We start from the raw sequence: 16962 nt of genomic DNA on the forward strand, positions 1-16962 counted from the left end.
AGTGACACTTAAGTATTATAATAGGACATTGTATCTTGCCATCTGCACTTTTTTAACAGTAACTTTCTTTGTAGGTCACCGAACATTGTTCATTGGAGTTCATGTGCCACTAGGTGGAAGAAAAAGTCACCGACGTCATAGACACCGTGGACACAAACACAGAAAGAGAGACAGGGAACGAGATTCAGGATTAGAGGATGGGAGAGAGTCTCCTCCTTTTGGTAAGGTTTATTTCTTCTTGCTGGAACTTTGAACAATAAACATCAATACGACAATGTATACTTCTCCTCCTCTTATATTTTAGTCAGTATTGACAATAGGGCTTTGGGATTGCAAGCCAAAGCTTTTCAGGTCTGTTCTAAAAATCTTTTGAAGTTTCCTCCGATTGTGTTTAAGTTTAGGGGATGAATAAATGAAAATACTTACTTTTAGTAGTGTTGTAGCATTCTAGAGCATTTATTTGGAGATAGGCACTTTATATAGATGGATGGAAACGATTGGTGCTGGGGAATTGGCTACTGTAAAATGTAGCAAGACCGCGTAATGTAGTGCTAATATTGAAATAGAGGGCCTGCTCCTGAACTATTGCGAATTTACACCAGCCTAAGATCTGATCCAGAGTCTATATCTTGCCTCTGTCTTTACATGACATTGTAAAGTGTAAATGTATAGTGACATAGGTCATATTGTGAGATCAGCCTCGGTGTCTAGCTAAGGATCATGCCCTGTTTTTTTGTGGTAAGAGGGGCTGGAACAAGAATGAATGCAAGGGGGAATACAGGCATTTATGTGGGGAAATGTGATATTTATCAAATATTTCTAGTATGAAAGGATCTCAGCCACCCTCCCACACCAAATGTATTGAAAAGGGGAAGAAAAGTGAGTACTCCCATATGTGTGTTTTGACATATGCCCTCATGCATACATCTGGATGACAACTAACTGGGGACTTGGGAGAGAGGAAAAAGCTAGCAAAACAAACCGCTCATACTAAATGGAAACCATATCATAGTGTAGCACAAAAGAATATTTTTAGTTCATTGGGGAAATGTAAGTGCCAGTGTAATTTTAGGTTGCAAACTAGTCATTACAAGATCCTTTATTTTAGACTGAATTTTAAATTATCTGTGCAGAAAGCTTTGAAGCAGTGTATTACAAGTGGTGAAGCTATAAGTCTGTATAAAAGAACTTGATTTACTCAAATCTTTCACAGTAATATATACCAGGGATGAAAAAGCAGAAAGATAAGAGTGTGTTTCTTAAATTCAGTAGGAAAATAGAGGATTAAGAATGTCTTGAAGAATTAATATTGATGAAGAAAAATGGATGAGCTGACTTGGTTTGGAATGTATTTGTTACCACAAGAGCATATAGTGTATATATAGATACATTTAAAATGGATTTGTATGGATTTGTATATTTCAAATCTATGAAAAACATGCATTATTAATACAAATGTATTTGTTTTTTACCATGATTAATATTTTAAGGCATAGTAAGAGAAATATTTTTTCAAACAACCTTTCTTTAAAAAAATAGAGTTCAAAGTTGTTTAAAATGTTTTAAAGAAAGAACTTCTGCATACATAATGTTGTATATTTTTAATAGATAAACACTGAAAGCTTATGTTAAGTAAGAGGCCACATTTTCAAAAGTGATCAGGACCCAACAGCTCCCAGTCAGTTTCCTAATTTCATTTAGGTGCATAAATGGGAGCTAGATTTTCTGAAAAGTTTGCCCAGGTCCTTCCACCCCAAGACATCTAGCTTTGTGTCCTTTCCTATGTCACAAGTAAAAAAATGACTTTTAGTTTCATCCTTACACTGTTTGATGTGCACATCACAAAATGCCACTCTTTGGCACAATTCAGCATAAGTGACAGTGAGTCTCTGTTCTGCAGAGGCAAAAGAGTGGAATAGCAATCCAGATTAGGCATATTACCTGTGGCTACCTTTCTCCTGATGTCTAAGGAATCTGTGTCAAACCTCTGATTTTAGGGGAAATCCTCTTATGCTAAAGTCATTCTCCTAATTATAAGTGGTGTTGCCTAGGATTACTAGGTAGGGATTACTAGGGTATGTCTACACTACGAAATTAGGTCGAATTTATAGAAGTCGATTTTTTAGAAATTGATTTTATACAGTCGATTGTGTGTGTCCCCACTTAAGACCATTAAGTCGGTGGAGTGCATCCACAGTACTGAGGCTAGCATCGACTTCCGGAGTGTTGCACTGTGGGTAGCTATCCCACAGTTCCCGCAGTCTCCGCTGCCTATTGGAATTCTGGGTTGAGATCCCAATGCCTGAAGGGGCAAAAACATTGTCGCGCGTGGTTCTGGGTACATGTCGTCAGGCCCCACCCCCATGAAAGCAACAGCAGACAATCGTTTTGCGCCTTTTTTCCTGGGTTACCGTGCAGATGCCATACCACGGCAAGCATGGAACCCACTCAGCTCACCGTCATCGTACGTGTCCTGGGTGCTGGCAGACGTGGTATTGCACTGCTACAAAGCAACAGCTCATTGCCTTGTGGCAGCAGACAGTGCAGTTCGGCTGGTAGTCGTCGTCGTCGTCATCTCCTGGGTGCTCTTGGCCGACCTCAATGAGGTCGGTCGGGGCACCTGGGAAGACATGGGTGCTCCTGGCAGACCTCAGTGAGGTCTGTCAGGGGTGCCTGGACATAAATGGGAGTGACTCCAGGTCATTCTCTTCTTAAGTTTCGTCTCACGGAGATTCAGTCTGCCTGGAAACAATGAAGGCTACAGTTGTACTGCACTGTCTGGTGGCAAGCACCCAGGAGATGATGACAGCTAGCAGTCATACTGCCCCATCTGCTCCCAGGCTACCCTTGCTCTCCCTTCTCTCCCTCTGTGAAAGCAACGGCCGATAATAGTTTCCCTTCTTTTTCCATGCGGGCACTATATTGCTGACAGCATTGTCATCCACCCGCCGCTTCCGCTGCCACTCTGCTCTCCTGCAGACGCCATACCACGGCAAGCATGGAGCCCGCTCAGATCACTTCGGCAGTTTTGAGCATTGTAAACACCACGCGCATTATCCAGCAGTATATGCAGAACCAGAACCTGCAAAAGCAGGCCAGGAAGTGATGGCAGCGCGGTGACGAGAGTGATGAGGACATGGACATAGACTTCTCTCAAAGTACAGGCTCCGGCAATTTGGACATCATGGTGGTAATGGGGCAGGTTCATGATGTGGAACGCTGATTCTGAGCCTGGGAAACAAGCACAGACTGGTGGGACCACACAGTGTTGCAGGTCTGGGACGATTCCCAGTGGCTGCGAAACTTTCGCATGTGTAAGGGCACTTTCGTGGAACTTTGTGACTAACTTTCCCCTGCCCTGAAGCGCAAGAATACCAAGATGAGAGCAGCCCTTACAGTTCACAAGCGAGTGGCAACAGCCGTCTGGAAGCTTGCAATGCTAGACAGCTACCGGTCAGTGAGGAATCAATTTGGAGTGGGCAAATCCACTGTGGGGGCTGCTGTGATCCAAGTAGCCGACACAATCACTGAGCTGCTGCTATTAAGGATAGTGACTCTGGGAAATGTGCAGGACATAGTGGATGGATTAGCTGCAATGGGATTCCCTAACTCTGGTGGGGTGATAGACGGAACCCATATCCCTATCTTGGCACCGGACCACCAAGGCAGTGAGTACATAAACCGCAAGGGGTACTTTTCAATAGTGCTGCAAACACTGGTGGATCACAAGGGACGTTTCACCGACATCAACGTGGGATGGCCGGGAAAGGTACATGACGCTCGCATCTTCAGGAACTCTGGTCTGTTTCAACAACTGCAGCAAGGGACTTTCTTCCCAGACCAGAAAATAACTGTTGGGGATGTTGAAATGCCTATAGTTATCCTTGGGGACCCAACCTACCCCTTGTTCCCATGGCTTATGAAGCCACACACAGGCAGCCTGGACAGTAGTCAGGAGCTGTTCAACTACAGGCTGAGCAAGTGCAGAATGGTGGTAGAATGTGCATTTGGACGTTTAAAAGTGCGCTAGCGCAGTTTACTGACTCGGTTAGACCTCAGTGAAAACAGTATTCCCATTGTTATTACTGCTTGCTGTGCACTCCACAATATCTGTGAGAGTAAGGGGGAGACGTTTATGGTGGGGTGGGAGGTTGAGGCAAATCGCCTGGCCGCTGATTACGCGCAGCCAGACACCAGGGCGGTTAGAAGAGTACAGGAGGGCGCAGTGTGCATCAGAGAAGCCTTGAAAACCAGTTTCATGACTGGCCAGGCTACGGTGTGAAAGTTCTGTTTGTTTCTCCTTGATGAAAACCCGCCACCTTGGTTCACTCTACTTCCATGTAAGCCAACCACCCTCCCCTCCCCACTTCAATCACCGCTTGCAGAGGCAATATAGTCATTGTTGTTTCAAATTCATGCATTCTTTATTAATTCATCATACAAATAGGGGGATAACTGCCAAGGTAGCCCAGGAGGGGTGGTAGAGGAGGGAAGGACAAGGCCACACTGCGCTTTAAAACTTACTGAATGCGAGCTTTCTGTTGCTTGGGCAGTCCTCTGGGGTGGAGTGCTTGGGTGCCCGAAGGCCCCCCCACCGTGTTCTTGGGCGACTGGGTGAGGAGGCTAGGGAACTTGGGGAGGAGGGTGGTTGGTTACACAGGGCCTGTAGTGGCGGTCTGTGCACCTGCCTTTCCTGCAGCTCAACCATACGCCGGAGCATATCAGTTTGATCCTCCAGTAGCCTCAGCATTGCCTCCTACCTTCTGTCAGCAAGCTGATGCCACCTGTCATCTTCAACCCGCCACCTGTCCTCACGTTCATATTGTGCTTTCCTGGACTCTGACATTGCTTGCCTCCACACATTCTGCTGGGATCTTTCGGTGTGGGAGGACTGCATGAGCTCAGAGAACATTTCATCATGAGTGCTTTTTTTTACTTTCTAATCTTTGCTAGCCTCTGGGCCGGAGATGATATTGAGTGAGTGTTGAAACATTTGCAGCTGTGGAAGGGAAAAAAAGGGAGAGTAGTAGTTAAAAAGGCACATTTTAGAGAACAATGTGTAGACTCTTTCATGGTGAACCTTGCTGTTAACATTACATAGCACATGTGCTTTCGGTACAAGGTCGCATTTTGCCTCTTATATTGAGGGTCTGCCGGTTTGGTGTAAAAGATCACACATGCAGGGCCGGGTAACAGAATTCGGCTTGCAGACAGCCATGGTAAGTCACAGTCTTTTGGCTTCTTTACCCTTCATAACATGTGGGAATGGTTTCAAACAGCAGCGCCCTCATTTCCCTTACCAAGCAGTCTTTGGGTTGGCCATTTAAAATGTGTTGGCAATTTAAAAGGAGGGGCTGAGGTTTTCGGGTTAACGTGCAGCACAAACCCAGCTAACCCCCCCTCCCCCACACACACCCCCAATTCTCTGGGATGATCACTTCACCCCTCCCGCCACCACGTGGCTAACAGCGGGGAAGTTTTCTGTTCAGCCACAGGCACGCAGCCCAGCAGGAATGGCCACCCTCGCCCCCACACCCAATTCTCTGGGATGATCGCTTCACCCCTCCCCCACAGCGTGGATAACAGCAGGGAATATTTCTTTTCAGCCACAGGCACACAGCCCAGAAGGAAAGGCCACCTCTGAATGTCCCCTTAATAAAATTACCCTATTTCAACCAGGTGACCATGAGGAGTGACCATCCAGGAGAGCTTTATGGAGATGTCCCTGGAGGATTTCTGCTCTATCTCCAGACATGTTAACAGACTTTTCCAGTAGCTGTACTGGCCGCGAATGCATCCCAAGTCTTCAGAGCAAATTAATCATTAAACACGCTTGCTTTTAAACCATGTATTATATTTACAAAGGTATACTCACCAGAGGTTCCTTCTCCGCCTGGCGGGTCTGGGAGCCTGCCTTGGGTGGGTTCGGGGGGTACTGGCTCCAGGTCCAGGGTGAGAAACAGTTCCTGGCTCTCAGGAAAATGGTTTCTCCACTTGCTTGCTGTGCACTATCTTCAACCTCCTCCTCCTCCTCCTCCTCATCATCATCTTCCTCTTCCCCAAAACGCGCATCCCTGTTGCATGATAATCCACTGATGGAGTCAAAGCACAGAGGTGGGGTAGTGGTGGCTGCACCCCCTAGAATGGCATGCAGCTCACCATAGAAGTGGCATGTCTGGGGCTCTGACCCCGAGCGGCCGTTTCCCTCTCTGGTTTTTTGGTAGGCTTGCCTAAGCTCCTTAAGTTTCATATGGCACTGCTGCAGGTCCCTGTTATAGCCTCTGTCCTTCATGCCCTTGGAGATTTTTTCAAATGTTTGGGCATTTCGTCTTTTGGAACGGAGTTCTGATAGTAAGGATTTGTCTCCCCATACAGCGATCAGATCCTGTAACTCCCGTTTGGTCCATGCTGGAGCTCTTTTGCAATTCTGGGACTCAATCATGGTCACCTCTGCTGATGAGATCTGCACTCACCTGCAGCTTGCCATGCTGGCCAAACAGGAAATGAGATTCAAAAGTTTGCAGGCCTTTTCCTGTCTACCTGGCCAGTGCATCTGAGTTGAGAGTGCTGTCCAGAGTGGTCACAATGGAGCACTCTGGGATAGCTCCCGGGGGGCCAATACTGCCGAGTTGTGACCACACTACCCCAAATTCGACCTGGCAAGGTTGATTTCAGTGTTAAGTCCCTCTTTGGGGGAGGAGTACAGAAATCGATTTTAAAAGCCCTTTAATTTGAAAAAAATGGCTTCGTCGTGTGGACGGGTGCAGGGTTAAATCGATCTAATGCTGCTAAATTCAATCTAAACTCGTAGTGTAGACCAGGGCTCAGTAAGAGAGGGGCTCATTTCTGTCACAGTGTGCTGTATATTGTGCTATATAACTGCAACATGCGCTCCCTGGGAGGCCCCAGCAGGAACGCTGGCTGTGCCAGCTCTCCTTCATTCTAAGCAATTTTGTGACCGTTTTATCACCTATTCCAGTAATAGCTGTTCTAATTTTCTACCTTCCACAAGCTCTTTTTTTATTAGTAAAGAAGAACTTTTCCTATTTCTTCCTGGTGAGAAAAAGTAGGGAGGGCTACTTAGTACTGTGCAATTATGGAGGATGGAGATAAAACCAGAGCAAAAAGTGATGATAGGACAAATGAATCAAAGCATGGAAGAGGATAATTTTCAGTCTGCAATGAAGTACAACACAAAAGAATATATTTTCATACAGCCTCTTTCTTAAAAAATTATCATGGTGCTTCACAGACAATTAAAACCTATATATGAATTGCAAGAAAATGATGTACTATTGGTTACAGTGTACATCATATACATAGCATGAGTGGCGAAGAAGGGGAAGCTTCAGATTCCAAAGTTTGAACCTTTGTCTATATTTATATATTTTTTCATTAATTTCCTAACTTTTATTAAGTTTTGACAAAAAGTAATACCATACATGTAGAGAAGATTTCTATGTGAGAAATTAATAGACATACGCTAAATAGATTCATCATGTGCCTATGCAATTGATCATGTACCTACATCCATATCACCTGCCAAAAATCTATCCTACTAATCCAGGAGTTCCAAAATTTTTTCCCTGTGTGTCCGCATTTTGAGACCTACTGTGACCCCAACAAAGCAACACAGTGACCAAGGAATCCAAGGAATGTACACATTAAGTATGTTACTAAATACTCTCTATTGTGACTTGTGCTTCCGCATTGTGACACAGCTTCTCAAAGTCTAGCGGTGTGGTAGAAATTGCACTCCTAATCTCTGATGTGACATCAACAGTAGATGGATACCAAGACTTGATGGATGCCAGTGCGCTGAATCCAGCTTCACACAAATACAAATGGAACCCTGAGTTTCAAGGCATGTGTTGAGAGTGCAGGATATTCATTCTTGACAATGAACCAGAACTCTGGGAGAGAAAGTTGGGCATATGTTCCTCTCAAGAATCAATTTCAGGAAATTTTGGTGAGCTGTTCGATGTCAGCTGTTGGCAAATCCATAGCATCAGGCTTGCACTGAAAGGAGTTTTGCACCGCACCCTACTTTGTCACCTCCAAGTTAGGGAAAAAGGATGTAAACCGTTCCTCCAGCCAGCTGAGATGCTCAGCCATCACCTGTGTGGGAGGCTGGATAATTTCATTTTCAGCTAGGAACTTGCAAAGCTATGGGAAGGATTCATAGACTTTAAGGTCAAAGGGACCGTCATGATCATCTAGTCTGACCTCCTGCATATTGCACATTCATAGTTTGTCCTCACTAGATTATTCTTCCAGAGAACAAATTTTCTTCATGAATTCTATGTTTTGATCACTCAGGTTAAGGATATGGATGTACTTTCCTTGCAGACCTGAATTCAATTCATTCCGTTTCCCAAATACATCTATGCCCGAGGCAAGAAGGCACATCCTCCTTTGATCACATAGAAAACTCTTTTTGCCGTCCATTGCATAGGCATGCAGCTCAGCTCTCAGTTAAAATAATAGTCCCAGTATTTTCCCTCTTGAGAGCCAATGAGCTTCAGTGTTGAAGAACAGTATTTCATGATCTCATCCCTTTTCTTCACACAGTTTTGCAAACAGACTTGGGCAAAGAGGCTGAATCTCAATGTAGTTCACAATAGAAGAGACCTGTTGCAAAAATTCTTCTAGCTTTAAACCCAGTGCTTTAGATGCCGTTTGTTCTCTATGATTCATGCAGTGAGTCCACACAGCAGATGGAGCAACTTTCTTTATCAAGGTATCCAGGCCTTCTTTGTGGCCTGCCACAGATGGAGTGCCATCGTGCAAAAGCCTACCATGCAATCACCTGGTAGATTTTTGTCTTGCATGTAGTGCATCGAACATTTCTTTTGCCATATTGTGTCCAGGAAGAGGGAGACAGAACAGAATGTCTTCGAGAATTGCACCTTCCCATGTGAATTTAACAAAAGTCAAGAAAGGTGCATCACGATCCTCAGTGCTCACATCAACTTGAAGAGCAAAAGCATCTGTGTTTTTTCAGATGCTCCACTAGTGTTTTCCAGATCTGCTGCTGTGTGACATAGCAGGCGTTGTGGCCTTTCTTCATTCTTGACCAAAACACTGGTAAAGCCATAACCAAAGAAAGCCTTGTCATATTTGTAGCATGTTTCCTAGAGTCTTGTTTTTCATTCATAACTACATCACTAGACTCACTGCTGGAGGTTAAAGATGATACTTTGTGTAAAAATGAGTCCATGGTGCAAGGTCGTGCTGTGCGGAGGCTGCCATTTTGTAGATCAAAATGGTGGCCTCCTGGTGTGGAGTTTGTGGAGCAGGTCCAAACACGTTCAGGGGCAGATGGCATCATCTCCCATGGTGAATATTGTCTGTTGGACCCGTGACCCCATCTGTTGAATTGGGGTCGCAACCCACAGTTTGGGAACCTATGCACTTTTAAGTCTTTTGAGCAGTTTTTTTTAGCAGCTGCATTTTAAAAAACTCAATCTGACACAAAAACATTTCTTCCTTCTCCAACTAAATGTGGAATCTTCCCCACAAATTACCCTTCCCAAAGCCCAGGCCACACAAGATTCATGCCTGGGTCAGAGATAGCTTTCCCATATGTAAAAATGCCATAACTTTAAAGTCCAATATTTCATTTCCCTGAAGGGCTAAAAACCCAGGACCTTTTTTACCATTTGGATTAGTTTCCTAGGCTAACAATGGGTCCTAACACTCTCTTCTAGCCCTGGAAGATGCTGAGGTATCTGACTTTAAAGTGGTCCTGTTTTTTAACTCTAGAAAAGCATTTTAAGTAGTTTTTAAGTGTTTATTTTTAATTTTTGCCTTTCATCTGAACCTGTTAGAACTGGACATTTGGGTTGGATTGTCAGTGGTTTTTAGGTGCCTAATGATGCAGGCAGGCACCTAGTGGATTTTCAAAAGCCTCTCAGTGCCTAACCTACTAATGCACTTTCAACCCCCTGTCCCCCACTAGGCTCCTATCCATCTCTTTAGGCAGCTTTGAAAATCTGGCCTTGGGTACATTAAAGCACCTGGAACTATACAGGGAGAGATATAAGAAATAGTCCCAGTGCATATTTTTGTATCTTGAAAACATTACTAATACCTTTTCTCTGTATCACATCTGTCATATAGAAAATTCTGGTGAAATGAATCATAAGAGTCTTTTTGGTGTTAATTTGGGATGATCCACATAACTCACTCATGAGTAATGTGACCAATATAAACTCGTGCTGATAAAACTACCTCACACCATCGTATGTTCCCTAGGTACATGTATGTGCTAATATTTCCAAAAATTAAAATAAAAACACAGCTGAGTTGCATAAAGTATTCCCCAGATCCAAAAGTCATCAGCAACTCTTCATGCGTAAGAATGAGTGAGTGCTGACACAACAATACCATCTGGCAGCACCAAGAATATTAAGAAGGATTTCGTAAAGTTAGAGTAGGCAAAGATCACATTGGAACTCCACTGTGGCAGATAATCCCCCTGTACTGGGGATGGTGCAGTCATGCTGCCACAGCAAGAAGTTCAGGAGGCACAGTGTCTGCCAGAGCAACTAGGGATGCTCTGCTTGTTGGTGTGGAGGGAAGTGGGACTATGGTTGAGCCACTCTAATGAATATGATTAGTGCTGCAGAGCCCTTGGGCTCCATGATTACATCACAATGGTGCCCAAGTGAGGTGCACGGGGAGGAGAACACTCCAATGCCCTGTCCCTCCTCTGCGTGTCTGTTCAGCCACTGGGCACATTCTGGCCCATAAGAGCAAACCGGCCACTTAGGGGGCAATTTCACCTATGCTCTCCTAACTTCTGACTCATTCTGAATTAAATAAGCATCGAGAGATGGTCAGCACCCTCAACCGCACCCATTTTCTTTAAAAGCATTCCTTCTTAACAGAAGGTGGGGCTGTATTCTCTGGAATGGAAGTGTTGTATCTTTGTGGGAGCAGTTTTAGGAAGAAATCACTTGAGACGCAGAGAGCTGTAGACCTTGAAAAGCAGCCATTTATTGCCACACACTTAACTAACCAACAACCAGCCAAAACTGGCTGGGCTATCCCCTAATAATCTAACTCAGCTGCCGTAGCAACAACAAGATTCTATTACTATGACAACCAAATACACAACAGGAAGGATAGGGAGTGTTCAACTAGCAGGTGCAAGAAGAAAGATATAGAAAAATAGGTTTTATGAGACTGAATGATAAAGCACAGTGCTCTGAAGTATGTCAGAAAAATAAATGAGGACTTTTGTGATGAGAACAAATTAGGAAATGTTCTGAAGCAATCTGGTATGAAAGAAGGAATTATTAAAGTCTAAGATGCAAAAGGTGAACAATAGAGACATTGGAATAAATGAAGGTCTGAACTACTCAGAGACAAGCAGAACACTTCAATCTGTTCAACAACTAACCAAACACAAGACAGGTGGCATTATTCTAATCTGAATATGCAAGTATAATTTATGTGGGTTTTTTTTCAGCTGTGAAGCTGATTATTCACCCTAAAGAAATTTTATTAACACATATATTCATCTTAGCATACATACAAAATATTTGTCTTTTGTGTAAGCTCTATGGCCAGAAGTGAATAAGCTCTGTACTCCCTGTATTGGGGGAAAAGTTAAAAGTGCTCCTGTAGAGAGCACTGTTGCATGAGCAGAAGGACAACAGACTCAATGTCTTTAAACTGAGAACTATAGTGACCACCTACCCAGAAATTCTTCACTTTATTAAGAACATAAGAATGACCATACTGGGTCAGACCAGTGTGTCTCCATCAAGGTTTTAATACAAAACATTTTGATGAATGGAAGAACTGCATTTCTTTCTCCTTCTGGGTCCTCACGTACAACCTCCACCTTTACACCAATCTTATTTTTCTCTGGGACTCTAACATGCACTCTGAAAACAACTTGTTTCAAGTCTTCCTTTTTCATCCCCTCAGATTGGCTAGCCTCACAGCAGTAGATAGAGAGGCCCAGCCCATGATGATCTGGCTGTTGCAGATGCTGTGGTGGTAGGAATATGGGGGAAACCCCCCAGTCATTTATTGTTTATATTCCAGATAGGCCTCTCCCTGAGACTCTTTGCAGGGTTGGGGGAATCTCAAAGATAGTAAGTGGTCTTGTGTGAAGAGGATGCTAGAAATGGGATTCCTGTTTGTGCTATATGCTATTATGCTGTTTGGAGGTGGGGTGGGGTTAGAATTATATTCCTGGTTTGCATTTGCAGTGTTTATGCATTGCAGGTGCTACTGTGTTGTCAGAGGGGTTAAGCAAGGAAGGCTACAGGGGACTTCAAGGATGAGCTGGATAGAAAGCCCCTCTACATCCATTTAGGCTGTGCTGACTCTTGATGATGTTGCACTTAGGAGGGTGACTAGAAGGCAGAAAATAGTTTTATTCAAAAAGGCAAAGGGCAGACCAGTGACATACGCTGTGAAGTTATTCCCCCCTCTCCCAAGTGTTGCAGGAGTGGGAGGGGCTTGCAAGCAATACTGGAGGGGAGAATGGGCGCTCACCTATTCCCTATAAGGTGCAAAACAAAACTGATCAATGTTTTAGTCTTAAGTTCTGTTTTATCTCCCCTGAAAACATGGAGAAAGTGCAGAGAAAAATAGATAGGGGGCTGCAATGATTGTCAGCTAGAATGGGTGTTAGAGGGCATTTGTACCTCAGCAGGGAGCGGCGTTGTTTGTACATTACCAGTCATGCAATGTCCATTTATGCCTCATGTAAACTGTGAACAACCACCAAACTTCCTTTCTTGTAACCACTGTCTAAATAAACTGTTGAATTTTGCAGAAATGAATTCTTTGGTAGGATTACTGGCCTAGTAGGTGGGTGGGGGCAGATGTGATATCTTGATGTATAGTGATGCTTTTGACATGGTCCTACATGACATTTTCAAAAACAAACCAGGACAATGTGGTCTAGATGAAATTACTATAAGGTAGGTGGTGCAAAACTGGTTGAAAGACTGTACTCAAAGAGTAATTATCCATGGTTTCCTGTCAATTCAACCTGGGTGGATGTATCTAGTGGGATTCCGCAGGGGGTCTGTCCTGGGTCTGGTACTAGCCAATATTTTCATTTATGATTTAGCTAATGGAATAGAGAGTATGCTTATAAAATTAGCAGATGACACCAAACTGGTTGAGGTTGCAAGCACTTTGGAGGACAGGATTAGAATTCAAAATGACCTCGACAAATTAGATAATTGGTTTGAATTCAACAAGATGAAATTCAATAAAGCAAGTGCAAAGTACTTCACGTAGGAAGGAAAAATCCAATGCACACTTACAAAATAAGGAAAAGCTGATTACATGGTAGTACTGCTAAAAAGGATCTGGGCATTACACTGTATCATAAATTGAATGTGAGTCAACAATGTGATGCAGTTGCAAAAAATGTTAATATTATTCTGGGGTGTATTAGTAGGAATGTCATATTCAACATGCAAGATGTAATTGTCCTGCTCTCCTCAGCATTGGTGAGGCCCTAGCTGGAGTACTGTGTCCAGATATGGGCACCACACTTAAGAGAAGATGTGAACAAACTGGAGAGAGTCCAGTGGGCATGTTTAGTCTTAAGAAAAGAAGACTGAGCGGGAACCTTGTAACAGTCTTCAAATATGTGAACAGCCATTAAAAAGAAGGTGATCAGTTGTTCTCAATGTCCACTGTAAGTAGGACAAGAAATAATGGATTTAATCTGCAGCAAAAGAAATTTAGGTTATATATTAGGAAAAATTTTGTAACTGTAAGGATAGTTAAGCTCCGGAACAGTTTTCCGAGAGAGGTTGTGGAATCCCTATCACTGGAGGTTTTAAGAACAGGTTGGACAAACACCTGTCAGGGAAGGTCTAGTTTTACTTGGTTCTAAGTGCAGGGGAATGGACTTGAACTTTCAAAGTCCCTTCCAGACCTACTTTTTATGATTCTGTGTATCCAGAGAGCACTTCCCATGTGTGGGACAACATGGGAGAAACTATCAAGAGAGCGATGGAGGCTGGCATCCGTGGCTGGTAAGAGGTAGGAACTGACATTGTGATAGTGAATAAGAGATGGTAAGTAGGGAGGCGATAGGCCACAAAAGGCCATAAATGTGAAAACAAATAGCTTTTTTGATGCCGTGGAGAAAAGGGAACCAGTGGAGGGATGCTGAGAGGCAGAAAACAGTCAAAGCGATGAGCTAGGGAAAAGATCTATGCAGCAGTATTTTGAATGGTATGAGCGGACTAAGGTGGGATTAATCAAGGGCAGAGATTTCCTGAAAAAGAGGAAGATGCACCAAAAATATGATTTATTAGTTTTTAAATCTCATTATTTCTAAATGAATCTCATAATTTATGAAAGTTTGGAGTTGGCATGTATTATACTCCCAGACCATGGACTCTTTTAAAACTGGAGAGTTGTATTAAACTTAGAATCATAGAATAGAATCATAGAATATCAGGGTTGGAAGGGACCCCAGAAGGTCATCTAGTCCAACCCCCTGCTCGAAGCAGGACCAATTCCCAGTTAAATCATCCCAGCCAGGGCTTTGTCAAGCCTGACCTTAAAAACCTCTAAGGAAGGAGATTCTACCACCTCCCTAGGTAACGCATTCCAGTGTTTCACCACCCTCTTAGTGAAAAAGTTTTTCCTAATATCCAATCTAAACCTCCCCCATTGCAACTTGAGACCATTACTCCTCGTTCTGTCATCTGCTACCATTGAGAACAGTCTAGAGCCATCCTCTTTGGAACCCCCTTTCAGGTAGTTGAAAGCAGCTATCAAATCCCCCCTCATTCTTCTCTTCTGCAGACTAAACAATCCCAGCTCCCTCAGCCTCTCCTCATAAGTCATGTGCTCTAGACCCCTAATCATTTTTGTTGCCCTTCGCTGGACTCTCTCCAATTTATCCACATCCTTCTTGTAGTGTGGGGCCCAAAACTGGACACAGTACTCCAGATGAGGCCTCACCAGTGTCGAATAGAGGGGAACGATCACGTCCCTCGATCTGCTCGCTATGCCCCTACTTATACATCCCAAAATGCCATTGGCCTTCTTGGCAACAAGGGCACACTGCTGACTCATATCCAGCTTCTCGTCCACTGTCACCCCTAGGTCCTTTTCCGCAGAACTGCTGCCTAGCCATTCGGTCCCTAGTCTGTAGCGGTGCATTGGATTCTTCCATCCTAAGTGTAGGACCCTGCACTTATCCTTATTGAACCTCATCGGATTTCTTTTGGCCCAAACCTCCAATTTGTCTAGGTCCTTCTGTATCCTATCCCTCCCCTCCAGCGTATCTACCACTCCTCCCAGTTTAGTATCATCCGCAAATTTGCTGAGAGTGCAATCCACACCATCCTCCAGATCATTTATGAAGATATTGAACAAAACCGGCCCCAGGACCGACCCCTGGGGCACTCCACTTGACACCGGCTGCCAACTAGACATGGAGCCATTGATCACTACCCGTTGAGCCCGACAATCTAGCCAGCTTTCTACCCACCTTATAGCGCATTCATCCAGCCCATACTTCCTTAACTTGCTGACAAGAATACTGTGGGAGACCGTGTCAAAAGCTTTGCTAAAGTCAAGAAACAATACATCCACTGCTTTCCCTTCATCCACAGAACCAGTAATCTCATCATAAAAGGCGATTAGATTAGTCAGGCATGACCTTCCCTTGGTGAATCCATGCTGACTGTTCCTGATCACTTTCCTCTCATGTAAGTGCTTCAGGATTGATTCTTTGAGGACCTGCTCCATGATTTTTCCAGGGACTGAGGTGAGGCTGACTGGCCTGTAGTTCCCAGGATCCTCCTTCTTCCCTTTTTTAAAGATTGGCACTACATTAGCCTTTTTCCAGTCATCCGGGACTTCCCCCGTTCGCCACGAGTTTTCAAAGATAATGGCCAAGGGCTCTGCAATCACAGCCGCCAATTCCTTCAGCACTCTCGGATGCAACTCGTCCGGCCCCATGGACTTGTGCACGTCCAGCTTTTCTAAATAGTCCCCAACCACCTCTATCTCCACAGAGGGCTGGCCATCTCTTCCCCATTTTGTGATGCCCAGCGCAGCAGTCTGGGAGCTGACCTTGTTAGTGAAAACAGAGGCAAAAAAAGCATTGAGTACATTAGCTTTTTCCACATCCTCTGTCACTAGGTTGCCACCCTCATTGAGTAAGGGGCCCACACTTTCCTTGGCTTTCTTCTTGTTGCCAACATACCTGAAGAAACCCTTCTTGTTACTCTTGACATCTCTTGCTAGCTGCAGCTCCAGGTGCGATTTGGCCCTCCTGATATCTTTCCTACATGCCCGAGCAATATTTTTATACTCTTCCCTGGTCATATGTCCAACCTTCCACTTCTTGTAAGCTTCTTTTTTATGTTTAAGATCCTCTAGGATTTCATCGTTAAGCCAAGCTGGTCGCCTGCCATATTTACTATTCTTTCGACTCATCGGGATGGTTTGTCCCTGTAACCTCAACAGGGATTCCTTGAAATACAGCCAGCTCTCCTGGACTCCCTTCCCCTTCATGTTAGTCCCCCAGGGGATCCTGGCCATCTGTTCCCTGAGGGAGTCGAAGTCTGCTTTCCTGAAGTCCAAGGTCCGTATCCTGCTGCTTACCTTTCTTCCCAAAGGTAGATCTTTGACACCGTAGCTCTCTTATCTTCTTAGAATCTTCTTAGGATCCAAAAAAATCCCAACAACCCATAAACACAACTTGTGCGAGCCCCACTGTTGGAGAGACTTTCAGGAAAAACACCACACTGTACTGAGACCACACTTGTTCACCATAGCTGTGTTCTCTTTGACCTCTTCAGCACAGCTCCAATCCTTAAAGGGACCTGATGCAGGCAAATATAGCCTGGCATTTCACCCAGTTCTTAAACACAAATTTCATATTAAAATAGTCTTACAAACATATTTTAACTTATGAGTGCTACACTCCCCCTTCACAAATGTAATGTCATC

The 16962-nt window shown here is 44.1% G+C and overlaps 1 protein-coding gene across 5 annotated transcripts in view; it reads left to right on the forward strand.

Annotated features, from left to right (window-relative positions):
- SLC4A10 (solute carrier family 4 member 10) overlaps positions 1-16962 on the forward strand; it is a 266531-nt gene that overhangs the window by 121896 nt on the left and 127673 nt on the right. For all 5 annotated transcript variants that reach the window (XM_037912746.2, XM_007056647.3, XM_027819028.3 and 2 more), the window contains exon 3: positions 75-221. In XM_037912746.2, coding sequence (XP_037768674.1) covers positions 75-221 — 147 coding nt within the window. The remainder of the gene's footprint in view (positions 1-74; positions 222-16962) is intronic.

Source organism: Chelonia mydas, chromosome 11 (assembly GCF_015237465.2).
Source record: "Chelonia mydas isolate rCheMyd1 chromosome 11, rCheMyd1.pri.v2, whole genome shotgun sequence".
Taxonomy (NCBI): Eukaryota; Metazoa; Chordata; order Testudines; family Cheloniidae; genus Chelonia; species Chelonia mydas.